Source organism: Paramormyrops kingsleyae, chromosome 20, assembly GCF_048594095.1.
Source record: "Paramormyrops kingsleyae isolate MSU_618 chromosome 20, PKINGS_0.4, whole genome shotgun sequence".
NCBI classification, from domain to species: domain Eukaryota; kingdom Metazoa; phylum Chordata; class Actinopteri; order Osteoglossiformes; family Mormyridae; genus Paramormyrops; species Paramormyrops kingsleyae.
Genome location: NC_132816.1, coordinates 12,960,624 through 12,985,179, shown reverse-complemented (window position 1 = coordinate 12,985,179; position 24,556 = coordinate 12,960,624). Strand labels below are relative to the sequence as shown.

At 42.5% G+C, this 24,556-nt stretch overlaps 1 protein-coding gene across 3 annotated transcripts; it reads right to left on the bottom strand.

Moving 5' to 3' along the window:
- Positions 1-105: 105 nt before the first annotated feature.
- On the bottom strand, positions 106-24,474 carry LOC111841940 (steroidogenic acute regulatory protein, mitochondrial-like). 3 transcript variants are annotated; one of them, XM_023808108.2, is made up of 9 exons: positions 17,172-17,850; positions 14,194-15,359; positions 5,259-5,380; positions 4,931-5,035; positions 4,636-4,781; positions 4,328-4,486; positions 3,553-3,737; positions 2,524-2,617; positions 106-474 (listed from the first exon to the last, which is right to left on the bottom strand). In XM_023808108.2, the coding sequence occupies exons 3-9, from the start codon at positions 5,329-5,331 to the stop codon at positions 343-345; spliced, it is 894 nt and encodes a 297-aa protein (XP_023663876.1). In that variant the 5' UTR covers positions 5,332-5,380; positions 14,194-15,359; positions 17,172-17,850; the 3' UTR covers positions 106-342. The 3 variants fall into 3 exon arrangements, with proteins under 3 accessions (XP_023663876.1, XP_023663877.1, XP_072559456.1); XM_072703355.1 differs by lacking the exons at positions 106-474; positions 2,524-2,617; positions 3,553-3,737; ... (2 more) ...; positions 4,931-5,035; positions 5,259-5,380 and adding exons at positions 17,855-17,984; positions 19,017-19,098; positions 19,670-19,840; ... (2 more) ...; positions 22,405-22,641; positions 24,141-24,474 and having other exon boundaries at positions 14,246-15,359; positions 17,172-17,215; XM_023808109.2 differs by lacking the exons at positions 14,194-15,359; positions 17,172-17,850 and having other exon boundaries at positions 5,275-5,292.
- Between the last annotated feature and the right edge of the window lie 82 nt (positions 24,475-24,556).

Below are 24,556 nucleotides of genomic sequence, written 5' to 3'. Positions count from 1 at the left end.
ATAATTTATTAAAGCATTGTAATAACAGTTATGACATATATTAGCCCTCATTTTGAATAGGATATGAGTGTGGTTATTGAAAGAAGTGGATCGGGGCCTGAGACGTCCTTTAAATAAAGCAGTTTATTTATTAGTATCAATGTAACTCATCAAGTTACGAGGTTGTGTGGCATTGAGTTCCTATAATGAATACAAGTTGTCTGGTTCTCTAGTTAGTTATGCCTGCAGAGGTCTGGAGAGCTTCTCAGGTCCTCTTAAAGCAGGTCCTCCAGTCGGTGAGGTCTTTGCTCTGCTCGAGGCACCAGGGGAGTCGGGGGGTGGCTATTTCAGAGACAGAGAGACTCATTTACTTCTGGGGTCGTCTCGGCGCTGGGCAGTTGGCGCCCTGTCGGACAGGCGTCTCCGTAGGTGCCGGGTAAAATCCGCCTGGGCTCGCGGCAGAGCTTGATAGACAATGGACTTCGGCAACCAGCCCTGGAAAGTGAAGGCGAGAGATTGAAATAGAACAAAGGGATCTTCGAGATTGAAATAGAACAAAGGGATCTTCGAGATTGAAATAGAACAAAGAATGCCCCCCCCCCCCACACACACACAAATAAACAGGCCAGCCGCTCTGATGATGCTGCAGAACATGGGACCAGAACAAGCACTCAGCATCTCCGGAAGCCTCGGACAAGGTCACAGTATCCCTGTATATGCACTGAAGTACACGTACACACTCACAAAAAAAAACACGCCTGCTCATGGAGTGCTATACTCAGTGTATGTACCAGAAACATCACCATGGTTACCATAACATTAGTAATAGTTCCTCTCAATATTGGCAGAATCAAAGCAGATGTGCTACATTTTGTGTCCACACATGCATACAATATAGGGAGATTATTTTGCTTTTTCCTGTTTTGTACCTGTGGTCAATTGAGATCAGAATAAAAAACAAGCTATATAAATGGGTTAGAAAATAGTAATGACATTTAATATATAATAATGACCATTGCCCCAGTGCTCATATTTGCAGAAAAGTGTACGCTACACCAGACACGTTCTCACTTGTGCATGAGCTTTAAAGGTACTGAATGTTTTTTAACCTTTGGGCACATTCACAGTGTCTGCACAGCTCTGTGCTACACCATAATGCTAATGCAGGCACCTGCACAGCTCTGTGCTACACCATAATGCTAATGCAGGCACCTGCACAGCTCTGTGCTACACCATAATGCTAATGCAGGCACCTGTACAGCTCTGTGCTACACCATAATGCTAATGCAGGCACCTGCACAGCTCTGTGCTACACCATAATGCTAATGCAGGTACCTGTACAGCTCTGTGCTACACCATAATGCTAATGCAGGTACCTGTACAGCTCTGTGCTACACCATAATGCTAATGCAGGTACCTGTACAGCTCTGTGCTACACCATAATGCTAATGCAGGCACCTGCACAGCTCTGTGCTACACCATAATGCTAATGCAGGCACCTGCACAGCTCTGTGCTACACCATAATGCTAATGCAGGCACCTGCACAGCTCTGTGCTACACCATAATGCTAATGCAGGCACCTGCACAGCTCTGTGCTACACCATAATGCTAATGCAGGCACCTGCACAGCTCTGTGCTACACCATAATGCTAATGCAGGCACCTGCACAGCTCTGTGCTACACCATAATGCTAATGCAGGCACCTGCACAGCTCTGTGCTACACCATAATGCTAATGCAGGTACCTGTACAGCTCTGTGCTACACCATAATGCTAATGCAGGTACCTGTACAGCTCTGTGCTACACCATAATGCTAATGCAGGTACCTGTACAGCTCTGTGCTACACCATAATGCTAATGCAGGCACCTGCACAGCTCTGTGCTACACCATAATGCTAATGCAGGCACCTGCACAGCTCTGTGCTACACCATAATGCTAATGCAGGCACCTGCACAGCTCTGTGCTACACCATAATGCTAATGCAGGCACCTGCACAGCTCTGTGCTACACCATAATGCTAATGCAGGCACCTGCACAGCTCTGTGCTACACCATAATGCTAATGCAGGCACCTGCACAGCTCTGTGCTACACCATAATGCTAATGCAGGCACCTGCACAGCTCTGTGCTACACCATAATGCTAATGCAGGCACCTGCTGTGATTCCTGCTGCTGAGGTGAATGCTAAACACCTCCGTAGAGGAGTAATGTCACGGAGCTGAACTACAGTGTGGCTGGTAGCTCATGGGCTGAGTGTGATTACTGGCTGAGACTCACGCTGTCCCTGCCAATAGCCATGAGGATGCAGGAACAGCGCAAGAAGCCCTTCGAAACAGAGCAAGTGGAGCAAAGTCAGTCTCCTCACTGGAAGGGGACCAATCCAACATGTGGGCATGAAGATTTGGGAGTAACGAGTGCAATTTCCGTGGCTTATTGTCTGCGGCACATTTCCATGTGGTTAAATAAAGATTTACTCGCACTTTCAGAAGCTGACACTTAGCTTAAACGCTCCTGTACCATTAGTGTATGATGTCATCAGTTACCTTCAGGTCCATGTTGAGAAGCCATGTGAATCGGCTCCGGCCCGTGCTGTCTTCAGTCGGCTGTATAATTATGCAGGTAGGTCCATCTTGGGCTCTGCTCAAAGGGACATAGTTTGTGTCAGTGGGTCATTCAGAGTCGGGTCCACATGCAAAGCTGTTCAGATATTTCTTGTAATGGGCCTATATCGGTTCTGTCCAACGCATTTCAGTAAGTGGTACTTTGGCTAAGGCCAAGGTGATGCAGAATGTCTGCCGGAAGTCCATTGCAGGGCACTTTCAGGAATCGGTTCTCAATCAAAAATGAGACACACAGGTCCAGAGTCAGAACTCAGTCCGAGACAGATCTAACCATTCAGCCATTGTTTTGCCCTTGACAGCAACATATCCACACCACATTGTATAGTATCTACACTACCTGCCAAAAGTTTTTGCACACACTTGAGATTTTCTACATTTGCATGTTACTCAACATTTACTAAAAATGCACCCAATATTCTTTGCTGACAAATAAATTTACAGTATGTTCACCATTTGAGTATCTTTATTAGCAAGAAAATGGCATATCTTTTATTCATCCAAGTAACCTCCTCTAGCAGTTATAACAGCAGAGAAAATTAAAGGCATTCTTAAGAATTCATGAATGGTTTATAATCAGTTTATTAATTAGGTTGTAACACTTTACAACCTAATTTTTATTAATGAGTTATTAAGTGGCAAAGGGAACCTTATTGTGAAGTAGTACCAAAAAATCTGCAGTTTATGAGAAAATCTACAGTGTGCAAAAACTGTTGAGTGTGCGTCTGAGTTAGCACTGGGTTAGTATTTGCATGTCCTACAGCTAATCAGGCAGCCTGTATTTCTACTCTGAATTTGATGATGTAATTTCTGACTTTTGGAATACTTCAAGGCTAGCTGGTGCTATGGCGGTGAAGGGGAGCGCTTTTCACTAGAAGGATACTGGTTTCACTCAGCTTGGCTAAAACCGAATCACAATAGAAATTATAATAAACATTAAGCCCCCTGACCTACCTCACGAAGCCCTTTTGTGGAGGGTAGGATTCTAGGTGTGTGGCAATTCCAGCTAAGTAAATGCAAGACTTCTGCTTACTGCAGTGTCTGACACTCAGGAAATCCCGCTGGCCAATCAGGTTGCCTGCGGCCTCAGCTGAAACCTCATGAGTTACCATGGTATCCTTGCTGACACGCTTCAGCACCTGCAAAACACATTGAACTTGTGACCAAAAGCTGAGCACATGCAAGCAGAGATGGCGTCCATGGTAGAGAAATGCTACAAGATGAAATATCCTCATGGGAATATTTGAAAATTACTTAACCACTTTAAATAATACATACAATTTCAAACAGGCTACTAACCAGACCCCAGTGTCGTAAGACTTTTCACTGAAACAGCCCATATCAAATAGCTCACTAATGGCTATAACAGGCACCATTTGTTACACACTCCTATGTCCTTCCCTAAAGACTCAGTCTTGCAATAAAGGCATTTTTGTGCTTCACAAAAATCAGTAAATGATTATTCTGTCTAGGGCCTTAAGGTGATGATACACAGAGCAACTTTTTGAGCAATGTTGCCAGGTAAAAGCCAACCAGGTGAGACAAAGGGCAACCCATCCGGATTTGGATGATCATGAAAAATTGCCCAATGCCAAACAAAGTTGTTCAAATAGAAATTTGTAGCCCAGTATCAGTGGGAATCTGCCTGAGCAACATTGCCCGGCAGCATTGCCAAAAACCTTGTCCTATGTATCATCACCCTAACTATAAGAGAAAAATGGCAGCTTACCTCAATGTGCTGGATGTTAGGGTTCCATAACTTCATTTCTGTCACATTGATAAACAAGTGGTGATGGAGCTCTTCAGGGGAGGCGTCTAAAACAGCTTCCAGCCTGAACACCTTTCTGGCCCCCAGTAGTGTTTTGCTGTAGATAACATCTCCATTTTCCTGAAGAGTTGCAGTGGAGTCATATCATACAAAAGGCACATAGCACAACATATCGAGAGACAGGAGGTCACACTGAGCGACGGAAATAGTCTGAAAGACAAGCCCTTCAATCAACAGCGGGCGGATAGAAATTATATTTTAATCTGTACCTCTGAAATCTCGATTTTCCATCCAGTCTTGTCCTCAATAATCTCCAAGGCCTTTTCCAGTGCGTCTCTGCCTTGTTTCTCATAGGCTGATTCTTCATCTTTCAAAGCAATTGCTCCCTTTGACATTACACCCTCACATCTGTTTTCTGTAAGGCAGCCATGAATTTTTTTCATTAAACGTTGACGTGACAGCAGAACAAAAATCAATTAAGCATTGAGCATCGTCATCACATTTTCACGGGCACGGTGTCCCTGAATCAGCAGGCCGTAGCTGGCGTGGTTGTGCAGGACTCACCAATGTGCCGCGTGATTCTTGCCCAACCAGGAAAGGTGAGGTGACTGTCCTTTTTCAGGTGAGCTAACTCTTGTCCAATTGCGGCCATAGCTGCACGTTTCAGTCCTGTGTTAAAAAGAATATAGCGTTTCTGTAACATTTCCACCATCGACCTTGCTTTTCCATGAAATCTCAACAACAACATGCATCATTAAACCGACTTGAGAAAAGTAATGCAAAGAGATAAGTTGACTAATTAAATAATGCAATATACTGTGGCTAAATCGAGCTTCTCTTCAGCACTAAACGGCGTGACGTCTCCTAGCACTGCTGCTTCCGCTATCCGCACCTGTGGCGCTCCGTACATGCGAGTAAGAGATTCCGCAGCAGAGCTTGACCACCGCTGGCAGCATGCTGTGCATCACGGGGGGCGCGGGGCTGGACGATCCAGCGCCAGCCTTTATAGTATTTCTGAAGGACAGGCGGGAGAGATAAGAAGCAGGGTCTAAGATAGGATTTGACTGAATCCTGCCTTCAGGGTCATTGGAAAGGTCCAGAGCAGGCGTGAGAGGAAATGCTGCAGAAATAAGGCGAACGTCCTGGATGCCGCACCAGTCAACCAGACGATTGGCAAACAGAATGAAAGCCTACAATTAAGAGGTGCAGATCCTTCCAATTGCTTGTTTTCCCCAGCTGGGCCCTACATGTGCTGCGTATTTCAGCAGGACGGTCTTTTCATGGCTGGAGTGAGACTGGGGTTTGATATGAGCTACTTTCAATACAGCAGAGTCTTACCTTAGACTTGGCATTATTTAGGACCACATCCTTAAACATATGTTGTTGACTGCATTTATATAAGAAACATGAGCTCATGGTGAGAGTGACATCACTTCCTGGCAAGAGTTTTATCGGTTCCTTTAACTGGGGTCATGGGTCATTGATGCGGGAATCTATTCTTCCCAGGATGTGCAAGTTGTGATCATGGTTGAGAACCCCGACTAGAAAAGGGAATGAACCTTAAAATCTCACAAGGTAGAAATAATACCAAGCGTTTTACCATGTTACACTAATGCATTTAAATAACATATTCTGGAAATAAGCCACGTAAAGAGCAGCCACAGTCCCGAACGAGCTGTTGTAAGAAAAGAGAATGTGCTGAATAATCTGTTTTGAAAATACAAAAGGGAATGAAGCTCAGTCTGGAAAAAAAAATCCCACCATTGAACGTAAGTGCTTATCTGGCCCAGACAATTTAGAAAGGTTATAGTCAATTATGTCTTTGCAGACCGGCGGCTTCAGACAAATGCACGTCACGTTTCTCCAGACGGTTGAAGATTAGGGCCCCTTTTGCAAACTGAGGCCTGGAAGGGATTGAGGCCTTCAGATACGGAGCCCCATCCTGTCTTCTCAGATCCCATTATTCCTAGAGGAGAAGAGCTGTGACCAGCCCCCCCCCAGAGCTTTGGAATGGGGGGGGGGGGGGGCACAAAACCTATCAGTGCCTCCATAAATAGTTAGCTGACATAAATCAATCCCAACTTTTTGTGCTGCTAGAGACCTGATAGAAGATTCTAGCAATCACTCTCATTCAGGCCCACCTGAGAACCACACGTATACAAAATGTTATTAATTGTATATATATACGTGTATTCATAATTCAAAAGGGAAACATATAATTTTTTCTTTTCTGGGGGCATTGCTGTGGATCAGTGGGTAGCTCTTTGCCCTCACAGCACCAGTGATTTCCCTACATCGGATGAGTGTTCGGTCCCTGTACGACCGGTGTCAGAGCTTGGTCCACATTGTCGGCAGTAAGTCGGACTCGTTTCCGGTGAGGGTTGGACTCCGTGTGCCCTCCGGCTGCCCTCTGTCACCGATTCTGTTCATAACTTTTATGGACAGAATTTCTAGGCACAGCCAGGGCGTTGAGGGTGTCCGGTTTGGTGACCTTGGGATTAGGTCTCTGCTTTTTGCAGATGATGTGGTTCTGTTGGCTTCATCGGACTGTGACCTTCGGTTCTCACTGGAGCAGTTTGCAGCCGAGTGTGAAGCGGCTGGGATGAAAATCAGCACCTCCAAACCTGAGACCATGGTCCTCAGCCGGAAAAGGGTGGAGTGCTCTCTTCGTGTCGGGGAGGGGGTCCTTCCCCAAGTGGAGGAGTTTAAGTACCTCGGGGTCTTGTTCACGAGTGAGGGAAGGATGGAGCGGGAGATTGACAGGCGGATCGGTGCGGCGTCAGCAGTGATGCGGGCGCTGCATCGGTCTGTCGTGGTGAAGATGGAGCTGAGCCAAAAGGCAAAGCTCTCGATTTACCAGTCAATCTACGTTCCTACCCTCACCTATGGTCACGAGCTGTGGGTAGTGACCGAAAGAACGAGATCGCGAGTGCAAGCGGCTGAAATGAGTTTCCTCTGCAGGGTGGCTGGGCTCTCCCTTAGAGATAGGGTGAGGAGCTCGGTCATTCGGGAGGGACTCAGAGTAGAGCCGCTGCTCCTCCGCATTGAGAGGAGCCAGATGAGGTGGCTCGGGCATCTGCTTAGGATGCCTCCTGGACGCCTCCCTGGTGAGGTGTTCCGGGCATGTCCCACTGGGAGGAGGCCCCGGGGAAGACCCAGGACACGCTGGAGGGACTATGTCTCTCGGCTGGCCTGGGAACGCCTCGGGATTCCCCCAGAGGAGCTGGAGGAAGTGGCTGGGGAGAGGGAAGTCTGGGTTTCCCTGCTTAGACTGCTGCCCCCGCGACCCGACCTAGAAAAGCAGTAGAAGATGGATGGATGGATGGATGAGTGATTATGGGAAATAGCCAGAGGGATCTGCTTGTGCTTAATTATGCTTGTGTGCTGTTCATATCGCAGCTCACTAATGACATCTAGAAATGTCTATAGGTATGCCTTACATTCACTGCTCTTTATTGATTACATCACATTTATTTAACAACCAATTATTAACCTATCTATTACGTATAGTAATTTTTATTTGTGAACTCCTTCATTATGTACTCTTTACGTACAATTTACTTATACGCATATATAGTACTTACCCTTAAATTAGCATCCTGTACTTTATTCTCAAAGAACTTTGTTACCAGTCAACCAAAGGCGCGTAACTGCATGGACTAAGGGGTGTATTTCTGCGTTTTGTTTTCCATCCATCTTCTAACCACTCAGTCAAGTCAGAGTAATGGGTGCTTTGGAGATTATCCAAGGCGGCACAGAGCGCCAGCCCACGCAGGGCATGAACTCACACTCAGCAGGCAATTCAGAGAGACTGATTAGCCAAACTGCACTGTGAGCGGAGACCCATGTGACACTGGGAGGACATGTAGACTCCATACATAGAGCGAAGGCTCGATTTGAACCGGCAGCCCTGGAGGTGTGATACCAGCATGCTGCCCTGTATTACTGTATGAGTAAAAACAGCTTAGAATGGAGAGTCTCAATTATCAGACCAATGACCAGGCCAGAAGAATATTCTGGAAGAATCCCATCTACGCAGTAACCAGGACTGAGCTAACTGTACCTAATGATAATAACTGAAAATGCTAACAGAAAACTTGTCTTGTTGTTGCCAATCTGTATTACTACAGCCAAACAATAAGAAACTCTGAAGATTAAAGAGTTCAAACTGATAAGAGGACTTAACTATAGGAGATAGGAGACTGACTCTTGATGATTCTACTTCAGCTCATCTCAAAGATGAATTGTGCTACGTTTATTTCTTGAAACTCCAGGCGATCGGTGTCTTCAAAACAACACGGAGGGCCTACCGCATTATTATGTTGACTGTCTCAAAATTGAGAGACACTGCATGGAAACTCTAAACACTCAACTAGGGTTAGTTCATAGTCCCAAGATCCAAGGAATTGCACAAGCCATCGAAGGACTCTTTCTGTGGTGCGTGGTGCCACATGGCAGTAGTGGTTTTGTGGTTTTGTAGAAACGCCGCAATTGCTTGTGCTATTGGTAGCTATAGCAACCCTTTTAAATTACAGAAGTTCTGTCCTAGATCTGACCGCATACAGCAACGATTAGTGGATGAATGCCTGCGAATTACTGTCCCACAAATAAGTATGAACCTTTCTACAGCCCTGTTCTGGAGACCAGAAAACCATAATTTTTGGAAAATAAATGTAGCCGTAATGTAACAACATCAATAAGAGACAAACTCTTTGAATATCACTGATCGGAATTATAAAGACATCAGCAAGAGAGCATGAACAAGCAAAGTAATCACTCAAATACCTTAACCATACATGTGTTTTTCAAATGCTAGTTAAAGGTAGGGTTTGAGTTGTCATGGGTTACATATGAATGCCAAAAAAATGACCACCCCCCTCTCACCATCCCCTTATGCTGTTCTGTGTAGTTTCACTCACATAAAGGTAAATCTACTGCCTACAGTATATCAGACCAACTCCAGACCAAAACACAATTTAATCAAAACCATGTGACTGATCCCCCCTGCTTGGCCAATTTTGTCATGAAATATTTTTACTTAACCACGGGTTAAAAGCCCTACTTTCATGCACTCTCCACCTTTCACTTTGCCGTCTTTTTCTGTGGCTTGAACATTCGGCAGTTGCTGTAAAATAAATTTCTTGCAGCTTGGTCAGTGGGTGATGGGCAGCTGGAGTGAAATGCAAAGAATGCAGAACTTTGACCTTCAGTCTCCCCCTCCCAAGAAATGACCTTCATTAAGGACACTTCTTCAGATGCTCAATATTAAAATGTATACAAGAGAGAAAAAAAGTGCAGATATGAGAGAAAGGCCATGTGTTATATTTTTGGAAGCAATCTTTGCAGAATGATTTGTATTAATGTTTGTATTTCGGGAGTTTTCCTTCTCATTGCATGTTGTAGACACTAATCCCCATAAAAACACAGCATATTGTAATATTGGACTCCAGATATTTTGAGACCTCCTGTACTGAAATAGTTAAGATTAAATGTGGATCACAGCTTTATCTTAGATGACCAATATGGTAACACTCTGAGTTTTTTTAAAGCTATCTTCATAATACATTATAATGGTTGGTATAAGTATGAAGGGTGCTTTGTACTGCATTATTAAGGCATTTGTAGTGCAATATAGATGAAAACTTCATAAAACATTGATAATGCATAATAAGCATGGCTATAATGTTATGCCTTTTTTATAAATATTTATAGCCATGTTTATAATGCTTTATGAATGCATTATAATGTGTTATGAATGTATTCATAGATTCTTATAGACATGGCATTTATAGAGTTACCATAGTAATCTTTCGCTTGTGGTTAAGCATCCCTCCTATCCTACAGTGTACCACTAAAACTTCTGAGAGATATGATTTTTTTTATCCTTTTTTATTTTTACAATTTCCATGCAATTACTAATAACTCTCCATTATTTGCAGAATTTGTACTCTAAAACAGATGCTGTTCAATCTAGAGTAAGTAGCAGGTGCATGAATGGAAGAATGTATTTACTGATTAAAGCCTTATAAAAATACATTAGAACATATTAGAATACCATATTACTCTGTTCTCTCACTCTGTGTTTTTTGTGAAATATCTACATATTGATGATTATCTCAGGGGCTAATCTCAGTTGTGTTTATGTTGCTCAGTTGGTCAATTTATCCATGACCATGTTCCAGTTAGGAGAGTGGTGATCTGATTATAAGACAAGATACACCCTAGACAGGATACCAGCCCAACACAAGTCAACTATGAAGAAAAACTTGTTGTTAAGCAAATCACAATAATACCTTGACATGTAGCAACAAGTAAACTTAACTGGATGATTTTGTCCCTGATGTCTGACTGTTACACAAGAAACAAAAAGGACCTAATGACATAGCAACTGGGGACTCTTACTGTCATGGGGCTGTTTTGCTTGAGGATTATTGCATTCATTTACTCACGGTTGCCATGTGACTTAAGCCTGGGTATTAGAGGTGCAGTTTGGCCAGAAACAGACTGAGCAGTTTGACAGCATGTTTATCCTCTGTGCCATTTTGTGCAAGGTACCCAAAATTAGAGCGTGGGGAGCGAAGGTTAGTCCATACGGTCAGATCTCACAGGAGAGCCACTGTAGGACAAATTGCTAAAAAAGATCATGCTGGCCATGTTAGAACGGTGTCAGATCACACAGTGCATTGCCGTGTATGGGGCTGTGTAGCCAAAGATTGGTCAAAGTGTCCATGCTGACCCCTATCTACCACCGAAAGTGCCTGCAATTGGCACGTGAGTGTCCAAACTGGACCACGGAGCACTGCAAGAAGGTCTGATGAGTCACATTTTCTGTTACATCATGTGAACAACTGGGTGCTACCTTGTTTACCTGAGGAAGAGATGGCACCAGGATGTACTATGGGAAGAAAGCAAGCCGGCAGCGGCAGTGAAATGCTCTCTGCAATATTCTACTGGGAAACCTTGGGTCCTGTGGTACTTTGACAGGTAACACTTACCTAAAACATTGTTGCAGACCAAGTACACCTCTTCAAGGCAACAGTAATCTCCAATGACAGTGACCTCTTTCAGCAGGATAATGCTCCCTGCCACACTGCAAAAATTGTTCAGGGATGGTTTGAGGAACGTGAAAAATAGTTCAAGGTGTTGACTTGGCCTCCAAATTCCCCAGATCTCAATCCGATCAAGCATCTGTGGGACGTATATCTTTGTGTAGCATAGTGGCTAAAGGCCGTTTCACTCTGTTTCGATCTAACTCTGGGTACAAGCAACTATCCAGCCCCTAAGGGTCTAAGAGGTCTATTGCAATGTTTCCCAACCCATTCCTCAGGAACCCCAAAACGGTTCATGTTTTTGCTCCCTTCCAGTTCCCTGCCGGACAGTCAGCATTTTCGCTCCCTCCCAGCTGCTGAGCAAAAATGAGGACTGTCTGCAGGTCCCCTAAGACCGGATTGGGAAATGCTGGTCTATTGGGTTTATATGTAGCTAACATCTCTACTATATATTCTGGACCTAAGCCATTTAATGACTTATACACTAACAGCATCTATCCGCTAAAACGAGTCAGGGAGAAAACCTGTTAAAAATTAGTAAAAGGGGTATAAGGAAGGAATACTGGAGAAGTGATCAGGGAATCTGATTTCAGAAAGCCGGGAATAACAGTGGTTCTGATGAAGCTCAGTTACCACAGTATCGTTTACTCGCTTACATGTGCTTGATCTGCCAGGCATGTTAGATGGGGCTAAGCTAATGAAACAGTCCCCTCCTCAGAGTGCCGGCCCACTGCTTTCAGCAGCTGTCTATGAGCTATGGGCAAAGCTGAACCGCTGCCAGTGGACACTGTGCCCGATATCAGAACCAGCTAACAGGTGTCCTTGTCAGAGGGCCAGTGACGTGAATGCTGAACTTCACCTGCTGACCAAACTTCTCATTGAAGACACGGATACATTTGCTTTCATGCACGTCCAGGGCACCTGCATGCCACTCTCACTATCCCGGCTATGATAAAAGGGCAGTAATTATTTATATAACGTAAATACACTGTAGGTATGCGAATGCTATATTTTTTTGTGCTGATAAGCAGAGGTATTCTACAGTTTCACAGATTCAGGGCTTTGGTTTTACTGATTTCTCTGCCTGATACTGAAAAATAAAGTAAGATAGATATAGATGATACAGAAAGTATTCAGACCCTTCACATTTTTCGAATTTTATGTTGCAGCCTTATGCGAAAATAGTTTAAATTTGTTTTTTGTTTTTTTACATCGTCAGTCTACACTCAGTCCTCCATAATGACAAAGCAAAAACTGGATTTTAGAAATATTGGCAAATTTATTATAAACAAAAAACTGAAATGCTACAATGAATTTGTTCAGACCCTTCACTCAGTACTTATTTGAAGCATCTTTGGCAGTGATTACAGCCTTCTTGGGTATGATGTGACAAACTTTGCACACCTGGATTTGGGGATTTTCTGCCATTCTCTGCAGATCCTCTAAAGATCTGTCATTTTGGATGGGGACTGTCAGTGGACCGTTAGTTTCAGGTCTCTACATAGATGTTCGGTTGGGTTCAAGTCTGGACTCTGGCTGGGCCACACAAGGACATCCACAGAGTCATCATTAAGTCACTCCTGCATTGTCTTTGCTTTGTGCTTAGGGTCGTTGTCCTGTTGGAAGATGAATCTTCAGTCCAATCTGAGGATCAGAGCATTCTGGAGCAGGGTTTCATTAAGGATATCCCTGTACTTTGTTCTGTTCAACTATCCCTCGACCCTGACTTGTTTCCTAGTCCCTGCTGCTGAAAAACACCCCCACAGCATGACTCTCTCACTACCATGCTTCACCACTGGGATGGTATTACACAGTTGATGAGAGGTGCCTGATTTCCTTCAGACATGATGCTTAGAACCAAACAGAGATGCTTAGAAGCCAAACAGTTCAATCTTGGTTTCATTAGACCAGAGAATCTTATTTCTTTTAGTCTGAGAGACCTTCAGGCAGATCTCAGACTATAAGAAATAAGATTTCTCAATAAAAGGCAGAGACTTCTGCTGAGCCCAGTTCACTGGCATGCTGCAGTGTTGGTTGTCCTTCTGGAAGTTTCTCCCGCCTCCACACATCATCTCTGGAGCTCAGCCAGAGTGACCACCAGGTTCTTGGTCACCTCTCTTACCAAGGCCTTTCTTACCAAATTGCTCATTTTGGCTGGGCTCCAATCTTCTTCAATTTAAGAATTATGGAGCCCACTGTGCATCTGGACTATTTTAATGCTGGAAAATAAAATTTAGATTTGCGGTCTTCCTCAGATCTGTGTCTCAACACAATCTTGTATCATTCATAAAGACTGGCGTGTGCCTTTCCAAATCCTGTCCAGTCAATTAAATGAAACATAGGTGGCATCCAAAAAAAGGTTCAGAAACATTTCAGAAATGACCGATAGAAATGGGATGCACCTGAATACCTGCTGAATTCGCTGTATAAAGTGTCGTATAGTGTGTATAATCAGAATGTCATCATTACAAGGATAATGACATTAGCCTGACATTAAACTATTTAAGTGTATGAAAATATTCGCGGTAGCCGACATTAAATCAAATCAATCTGAGAAGCACACATTACAGGCCTCTCTGCACACAAAAGAATTCCGAATCTAAGAGAGGAAATGTCTGAAGCGGAACCATCTTTGAGGCTGAGAGCCTAAAGCACTTTGCGGCCCCTGAATCCTTTTGATCAATCATCTGAGGTACAAAGGAGCAGTAATCATAGCACGGGACAGTCTCTGATGGCTCGAATCTCAGGCGAAAGAAATAAGGAGATTGTTATTCCAACCTGTCACGTCGGTGGAGCGGGCGAGCAGGAAAGCAGGCAGATCAGTCGGATGGACGGATAAACAAGGTTTATTGAGGAAACAGGCAGGACCGGGGAAGCACGACGACTAACAGGTACAATGACAGAACTGGGGAATACTGACTGAGACACGGACTAAATACTCAAGACAAGGCAAAAGGAATAGGCAACAGGTGAGTACAATCAGGAGTTAACACGAGGTAACAAGGTGGGTGTGGCACACACGAGGATCGGACGGAGTTGGGTGTGACACAACCACAGTTTAACCAATAATCTGAGCAATTTTTCCCATGATGCAAACTGCAAACTGTAGTTTGGGACAAGCAACCTCAGACTGGGGAAGAGGCCCATGTGACTTAGATGGCTACCATGCCTTTATGTGACTGAGTGTGAAAGGAGTGTTGACTCCGCACTGCTCTCGTTAAATCACGGCCAAACCAAAATGTTCTGAATGTTTCTTGTCAACTGGAGAATGAAAAGTGCTCCAGATGGGTCAGATAGACACGGAAAAATCACATATAAGGAGATAATGCAGAACTTTAAGATGTACACCATAAGTTCTGACAGTGATTCTAATGAGTATCATCCTGTTTATTGAACACTTTTCAGGAGATATTTTTTCAGACTATGTATAATCTACTTTGAAAACACTAGGGGTAATCCAGATAATATCCGCGTGAGTATAAACAGAGTATAAACACACGAAACCCCAAGTGCCGCATATTTATGTGCTTAACTAAAGCAAATCTATAATACATGTGTTGTATTATCTATCATTTACATTTATTCATTTACATTTTTATTCATCTTTTCAGGGAAGGGTTACAATTTATGCATTTTAAATATTCCATTAACAGGGAAATTAAAATTGTATTAAAGGAAAGTTGTTTGACGATCAGTACATAATATATTACTGTTTAATCATTGCCTACATCTTTTCATAGTTTCTTGAAGAATAACCACAACACACTGAAATATTGCATCCTAATCTGACCCACTTTTCAAGCTCATTTATATTCCTGGATAAAAATGATAAACAGACACTAATGAGGCTGGTAAACATGCGCGTTAGCAAACATATTCATGATACTGTTACTGTAGAGTTTCCTCTGAATTCACCTGGAGCACCTCCGCCATCCCAATCAATTCTAAACCAAAAAAAAAAAGAGTACAAGGTTAGAAAACAGAACGCCTTCCTCATTTGGTCACGAGCGCGACGCCGAACCACACTGAGCTGCAGTACATCTCCACCCAGAGCTATGCCTGAAACCTGAGGGAACGCGATGGGCCCTGAATCCTCACTGAAGACATGGCGACCAGTGGGAATGTGAGCCGGTGAGATGGGGGCTAGAAATGGACGGGACTTAAAATCACTGAATCTAAGGTGAACATCTATAACCAGGAAACAAAACAGAAAATAACAAACACTGGGGAAAAAGAAAGCCAATAAATGCGAATAAACATGACCGGAGGGTTAACAGCCTCTGAGCTGCACATTCAACCCACTGAGCTATGCAGGAGTCCAGGGAGCAGGGAGAACATATTATGACGGCTGGGCTATAAGACAGGGAGGGGAGAAGTGGGATGACCAGCGACACCTGCTGGCCAAACAGAAAGAGACGCAAAGGGCAGGGTTGGGCGGCTCTCTACGTGGATGTTGGCCTCACGCATTTGCAGCTCTATGGGGCCCAAAATCTGGTGATGTATGCCCCCCAATATATCATTTGACCTCATTCATCCCCCCCCCCCAGTAAATACACCTTTGCACTTAAATTATGTCCCCCCAATATCAAACTCTCGACCGACACCCTTGGTCACACAACATACAAAACTACCTAGACTTTGCTGTCCATTTGCTACTTTAGGTCCTTCTCACAGAAGGCTACAAACCTGGCACAGCACGGACTGAAACCTCTGTGCTCAGTCTTTAAAGTTAGCTCTTTATGTATCAGCCACGCTACACAGACCTACTACTGTTCGTCCTTCTGTCCAAATATGCACAGCAACAAATACCCTCAGCTGGGCCATAGTGTTTTACACCTGAAGTTACATAACTGAACCTAATGCCTTATGGCTCATGCTGTAAGTGCTTGTGTTACTAACCACACGCTCTTCTGCAGTCATGGTTACCCCTATAAGGCCTTCCTCATGTCATTGCTTATATCATTGCTTAAAGTCTCGAAACTGTCTCAAACAGTAGGGTCTGGTAGCTGGGGGATAAACGTTACTTCAGACCTTTTTTTGCATTTTAGATTTAGATTGTAGCTATTCAGACAGGGTAAAAAGCATAAATTAAACATAGACCGGGCCCTTTTTTAGCTAGACACTCATGCCAATTCAGAGCATTTGTTGCCAACGTCCTTTTTATGTTTTTTTAATGTCTCTTTATTCAAAAGGCAAAACTATTGTACTGTTTCATTATGGCATCTTCCTCCTGAGTCATTTTCTACTCATATATACATGCTTATTGTATCCAATGTATTGCTATCCATGTTGCTATATTATAGAGTACATACAGTACATATATATGGTACAATATAACGCAAAATAAAGCACATTTTTGTTGGTACATTATTTGAGTCAATTTCTGTCAGTAAAGACTTTCTGACTGTCACTATTCTGCATGTATACCCTATGCACTACTGCAGTAACAACCATTGTTTTTGCTAAATACATAAAGCTCTCTTATCTGTTTCTTCTTTATTTGTCTTATCCATTTGTTGCGTCAAGGTCAGAGTTTGTGAGAACTGTGTTTAAATGCATCACTACCATGGGAAATGGGGCTGAAGTACTGGGTCGGACCTGAAGTCACGTCAAAACAAGCTTTTACCTGTTAAAGCAGTTTTACTGGGACTAAAGAATATATACTACAGTACTAGTCTCTGAAAGACGGCTTATCCCCCTCTGAGCCTGTTCATAATGGAAACAGGTTTCAGATTTGAAGTCAGCTGCTTAATTACCTGGCCTGTCCTCTTCTTTGATTATATCTGTAGCTTTGTCAAAACTAAGAAAGAAAGTATATAATGTTATCACATTTTTTCATGCCAGATTAATTTCAGTGTCTGAACTGAACATGCTATATGTTGTTATGGTTATACAGCTACAGTACTGTGCAAAAGTCTTTGGCAGTCAAAGGAAATGTTTAAAATCTATTTATCTGGGCAGTAAGTGTATTTTTGCTTAGAAAAAAAAATGTAATTTAACCTTAGAAAATATGGCAATAAAGAGTATCGCAATAAATACTAACAAGAATTTCTTCTGTTCTCCGAAAAGGCTGGATGGCTAGATGAGGATCACTCCTCAGGGGCACCTCAGCCATCAAAAGTCAACAAGGTATTGATTGGCCGTATGAGGTGTACTAGTGATACAATCAAATACATGGCTGTATCGGATAATATCAGCAGGGCTAATTTGAGCAGAGGTTTTGAAATGGCTAAGCTAACACACTTTTACAGGCGTAATACCATAGTTTTACACCAACATGCAGATCATTTTAACAGCATTTTCTTTGACTGCCTGAGACTTTTGCACGGTGTAGTATATCTACTTACACGGTTCTTCTTGTAGGCCTAATTTAAGCCTTCACTACAACACATACATACACATCTTCTTCTTAATGCTTTTGCAGACCACCCTCCATTACCCATGGTTTCTTCCAGGAAGCCTTGTGGAGGAGGACAGTGCTGGCAGGGGATCAGCTACCCCCTTAGCAAGGCTGTCGATCACACTGGCATCCACGGCCTGCTGGATCAGCTCCATCACAAAGTCTTTCTCTTTTGATGAAACACAATATTGTCATTGTTTAATGCATTGGGTCAGTCATGCATATAGTACATAGTACAGTAACTGTGTGTTGTTTTTCACCTGCTGCTGTCAGTTACTCTGAATATGCGTTTATGTCTGCCCTTTGCGTCTCTTTCTGTTTGGCCAGCAGGTGTCGCTGGTCATCCCACTTCTCCCCTCCCTGTCTTATAGCCCAGCCGTCATAATATGTTCTCCCTGCTCCCTGGACTCCTGCATAGCTCAGTGGGTTGAATGTGCAGCTCAGAGGCTGTTAACCCTCCGGTCATGTTTATTCGCATTTATTGGCTTTCTTTTTCCCCAGTGTTTGTTATTTTCCGTTTTGTTTCCTGGTTATAGATTTGGTCTGCTTGTATCCTGTTCACTTCTGCTCCTGTTTGTATTTTGGTTCCATGTAAATTATCCTAGTGTAGTAATTTCCAGTTCGTCATTAGCGTCTCCTCCTTTCAGTGTTGTGCTTGTTAATTGTTTCTTGTGTTGCTCATTTTCCTTCTTCTTTAGAGATTGATGAATTTCATTATGATTTACACCTGTCCTTTGTTTGCCCTGGTTTCTTTGTGTATGTAAGGGTCTGTCCTCACTCTGTTCATTAGTCATCATGTTTAGTTACTACGTGTTTGTTGCTCTGTTCTGTTGCTCAGTCCTGGTGACATTACTCAGCTCCCCAGTTAACTTGCTTTGTGGTTTCTTTTGTTAAGTTGTTATTTCTCCCATTTTGTTCAGTCTCCCAGTGGTCCCTTAATTTTGTGCTTTTCCTCGGCGTATTCAGTTTGTTTAATAAACTCCTTTGTCTCCGTGGATCGTCATCTCTTCCTGCCTGCGCCAACGCGGCACCATAACACATTTATATATAGATGTAAAATGGATGTAATCATTTTATCAGGATCCCAAATGACTCAGCTAGCTAAGGCAATCTTTCAGCGCCACAGTGACTGTACAGGAGGTTAGCTGTGTGTTTACCGATGCTGCATTGCCCCTACGAGCATTACGAGCTGACCTCTCACCTCGCTGATGGGCATACAGAAGCCACTGCTGGACCTGAGATAAGGAATCTGTCTGGAGGACCTGACACAGGAGCTCCAGGATCTGAAAAGAACCACAGAGTCGCTAGATCATACATTCACACGCTGTCCCGATCTGATGAATGACCCATGGGATCAGCGTTGAGCTTCAAAGAATGACACTTTGCGGAGCAGCCAAGCTGCGCAATGTTCTGACACGTGCGCTTGCGGCATCTCCCTCCCAGGATCTTGCAGGGACTGCGATTACTGGATGTCTGCTAATGTAGGAGGCTTAGCGAAATCGATGTTATGAAAAAGGCACTATGGCCAATCACGTGAGAGCAAGTCGACATGTGATTTTGGTGCTTTTGTGATGGTTGAATGTTTAGTGTTGGGAGTATTTAACAAAAACTGTGGCTTGTACAGCCATCTTTTTATGACTGCCTGAGACGTCCACAAGTAAGCAAACTATCCTTTTGGTCTATTATAAATTCAATTTAATTTGAAACAAATATGTATTCTTGAAACTAGTCCATTTTTAAAAGCCACATATGCGATTTGGGCTGCAGTGATTCGGCTTCCAAGTATCAAAAGTTGAGCCCCATAATCTTATGATAAAAGGCTCATCTAAAGCTGTAAATGAAGCTTGGTGTTACCCTGAGCTCCTGGTCATACAGGGCGGGTGAGGGGGGGTGTCCCTGGTGCCGGCCGTGTCTCGATGAAGCCTGGGTCGAGTGTCTGCTGCAGGCCCGTGACGAGGCTGGAATAATGCGTCCGGTCTTGGCCGAGTATTGTGTCATCCTGCCTGACGGCCCTTCTGTAACTTGCTGTAGGGTTGCAAAGTCACACCCAATGGTTGAGCCATTTTCTGCCCTCACTGGATGAACAACCGGGGTATTCCCATACCTACGTACTGCAGGCATGCTAAAATAACTCATTTAGAACAGAAACAAGCCAAAATGTACTTCATCACAGATGTGCAACCATATATCATTCAAATTCTTGTTCATGAATGAAGCTGTTTTCTATATTTATTGGAAAATCTCCTGCCTCATGCAACGTAATTACGTGATGAATTTTATGATTGATCTAGCAGTTGAGCGTAGTCAAGATAATTATGTTATTGAATTTGGGGAGGCTTCCTGTATAAAGAAATGAGTATGTAGCAAAAGGGTTTTTGACATAAAATAGTCAGTTTTGCAACTAGTAACATTATGTACAATTATAAAGTATCTTTTTTCAATGCTGACATGTAATTTGCATGCCTTGTAATGCACAAAACCTGAGGTGGACATTTCAGACCCAGAAAGTAAAAATCCAGACCAAGATTTTATTTCAACCAACCAGTTGAGTATCAAGATTCACAGTCACAGAGTACTCAACTGGTTGGTTGAAACAAAATCTTGGTCAGGATTTTTACTTTCTGGACAGGAAATGTCCACCTCTGTATAAGACTGCAGTAAAAGGGACGGTGTTTTGCTCAGAGCTCGCTAGCTCATACATACAGACTTTTTTTCTTTCTTAACTGTCGTCGACATGCTGACTTTAGCTGCAAGTTCTCTGAGTTCCTCCCTCCATGCTTCCGACAGGGGAACTGCGAGGGTAGGGTTTCAGTCAACACTCGAAATAACAGCAGGAAAAGCAAAATATTTACGTTACCCTTTAAAGACGTGTTTATTAAAACAAATGTAAAAGTCGAAGTAGAACCATTCAGGGGTGGGTATTTCACCTGCCGTGTGATTGGTCCAGCTGTCTCGGCAGCGATGCAGGAAGGGGTCAGGGGTCGCTCTTCCGACTGTTAGGGGCATCTGACTCTTAATCAGTGGGTAGAGGGGCGACGGTGTGGAAGTCCACAAGTCATCATTAACTATGCATACAGGGGTCCCATTCAAACCTGGAAAAAGAATGAAAAGACGTTATAATACAGCAACTCACAACAATCACCCATACGATCCGCACAATCCACCGGAATAGGCCACTGAAAGTATGTTCCTGGTTTCTTATCTCACTTGCAGTAATAACTATGCTGCTAAAGAGGTCTCTGATTTTTATTTTCTATTTTTCATTCATCCAAAAGAATAACAAACACTGGAGATCCAGTGATCTTTGTAAATAAGAATAAGAAATTCCCAGTAATAGCTGATCAGCGAATGGTCTTATGTCATTTGTGTTGTGACACACACTCATGTCCGTTACCCAGTAAATTACAAAATTGTCAAGGCTGACTGCCAAGGAGGAAGTCAGCATGATACTGAAGCCATCTGAAGTCTTTTGATAATCCCTTTGAGTGACTCTTAAAAAAATATCACTAAGGTAATGGGTCAAGCTTCAGCTCACTAGACCAAGATACACTGAAGTGGCTTAAGAGTAAAAGATGAAAGTAAGACCTCTTAAGTGGCCCATTCAGCCTTGCCTTAAAATGGAGGATGCATGGAAAACTCCTGTCTGTACAGAACTCCCCATAAAATTCTTTTCTGCTTGAATATTAAATCACCAGATCACTGTGGCCACATGTCAGTTTCAGTGAAATCTACCAGCTGAAGTCACGCAATTTTGCAAACAGCGAAAAATATATTATATATCATTGTATATTTAAAGAAAATACAATTGCAGGGATGTAACATTGTAATTTGCTGCATTTCCGTTAAAGCTGAGCATACTGGGAATGCAGCTGGCTGACCAGGGTCTATCCAGGCTGAAAAGATGTCTATAACAAACTAATAACATAACAATAAGAACAATAATAATAATAATAATGATAATAATAATAATATGCACATGTAATGTTAACTAGTTAACATTTGTTATTAAATTTTTTATTTCCTTTTGAAACTGCCTTAATGAGTTACAAAGAATTGTAAAGATTTGATTAACATCCTGAGACCAGTGAATTATTCATAGCCCAACAAAGTGGCTTAGATATACTAAAATACTGCAGGTCGCTATGTCAGGATGACATCACAATGTTTAAATCGCACAAATTCAAGTTTATGGTATCTAAGTAGTTTTGGTTTCTTTTAAGATTAAAGCTTAATATCTCACTCAATTTCACTGTAGTTTGTTGATGTGTTCGTTATTGCACGTTATCTGTTTCTAAATATGATCCAAATTTCTCTGTTTTCTCTATGTATAATAGCACATATGTATGTATATATTATGTCTGATACTGTTCATTCAATTTTATGGTTTCTAATTGTTAAGAGATAAAATTTTGTTTCAAAAAAGCCTTTATTTAAAGCACATAAGCTTATATTCAGGCCACAGGATCAGAAAAAAGAGTATATTTTTTGTAAGACCCAATCAAAATGACAGCCTATAAGTATTTTCTGATAGACAACAATGGAACCCGAAGCAATGGCTGCACCTCGACTAGCCCGCCCCCTGTGCCCACCTTGGATGTGCGTGACTCTGTGGGGGTGGGGGTTGTGTCTGGAGAAGAATGAATGGTGACTGAGAGAGCCGAAGCGATGTGCGCCTCTGGGGGGCTCGCGGACCCTCTCTGCCAGAAAGTGCATGGCTTTTTCGAAGGGCGAGTCCCCTGCTGCCGTCCCGCTCCCTCCCGCATCCTGACAGCGAGCAGCCTGACCGAGACCTTCAATGCCGCGCTGGGCTGCTCCCTCCATGGTCACTTCAAAGATGTCATTAAGATATTGGTCAACATGTGTCAACTGAAAAGGCTTTCAATAATTTGATTAAAAGGGTAAAATATAATTATTAAATCATAATTCTGAAAAGTTTTACATTAACCCACTTTAATAAGTTATATGTACAATATTTAATAATTTAACTCAGCAGAATGAAAGCACATTGCTAAAAATCTTACAAATGCCTTTAGCTCTGAATAAAAATTACAGCTATGTCTTCCTATATCTATACAATAAAATTTTCCAATTTACAATTAAATGGCAAAGCAATACTGAAGAGGATAATAATGCATTGAGGTTACTTGGTGTTACAGATTTCCCTGGATGCTATATGAATACAACCACAGTACTCAAAACTTTTATTAAGCAAATATTTTCTCAGTGATATAACTTTTCTTATTTTAATTTAAGAAAATGAACTGAAACCTGATGTCGGACTCTTGTTCGAATGATAAAATAACTATTTAGGCCAATGCTAGTACTCAGAAATCTTACCTTATTCTTGAAGCTTCAATAAGCTCCAGACCCTTCAGTAATCCTTCAAATCCAATGTTTTTAGAGTTGCTAGGATACCAGCTCTTTGCATGCAGGGGGAAGCATCTTTTTCAATGGGGATCCTAGTCAGTGCTCCGGGGCAGCGACCCAGCTTATCATAACTGTGATTATTTGTTCTTAGGCAGTCATACAGCCATTGACGGTATGATTATAATGATTGATATTATTATCGGAGTTCTTGTTTTTTTTCGTTGTTGCTATTAGTATAATTAACATTCTTAGGCGTGGTGCCTTAACGCTGTAACTTCACACCTTTACAGCTGGGGTCAAATCCCAGCCTTGCTCTTCCTGTGTTGTATGCATATTATTATTACACTGGGCACAGAATTGTGGCCTAAGTACTGTACCCAAAGGTGTGTAAGCATCCAATATTCTGCACACCGAATACATGGTGGCACTGCATCATGTGACTGAACCCACAGTCGCTCCTAACTTCATAATAAAGGCATGTTACAGTTTCGCCTGTTAATGCAGGATTTGTGCTGAATTTAAACCAAGCTTAGTGTTTTACGTCCTCAAGTATGTGACAAGACTAAAGCCATTTGGCTGTGATGTTCTGACAGATGTTGTGTTGCTAGTGACATGGTTTCCGGTCGATCACGGGTTATATAAATAAATACACAAATTAAAGTATAAAAGTGGCCTATTAAGAATAAAATTACCTAATACAAATAGGTTTGTCAAAGCCAAACCGAAATAAAACATGATGAGAGACCAAATCACTATAAACCTATAATAGCATCCCATACCTTTTCCTATAATACATATATCCATTCATCTTCTTACCATTTAACAAGGACAAGGTCACAATGAGCTTGGAGCCAATTCCACAAAGCACAAGCAACAAGGTAGGAACTTTCCCCAAATAGGATTCCAGACCATTGTATAGTATGCACACAATGTGGGCAATTCAGAGATGATGAATCACCTCACTGCATGTCTTTGGACTGTTGGAAGAAACCACAGTGTCCGAAGGAAACCCACACAACATGGAGAGAACACGCAAACTTCACACACGCAGATTAGGGGGCTGAATTTGAACCCAGCGGCGATGTGATGCCACAGCGCTGCTCACAAAGCCACCATACCGCCCTCTAGAGGCTCCAGCGTCTTACAAAATGACGTCCTGATGAAAGACATGCAAAGATTTCAAGTTATTTGTCACGCGTATGAATGTAGTGGTACAACAGCGGTGAAATGAAATTGCTCCAGACTGTGCAATGAAAAAAACATAAGGATAAACAAATGAACTAACAAATTAACGAAACAGGTATTAAAAATAAAGGAACATACAAAAACATATACCAGTAAAGATAAAAGTTATAAAAAAATTGAGAAAATACG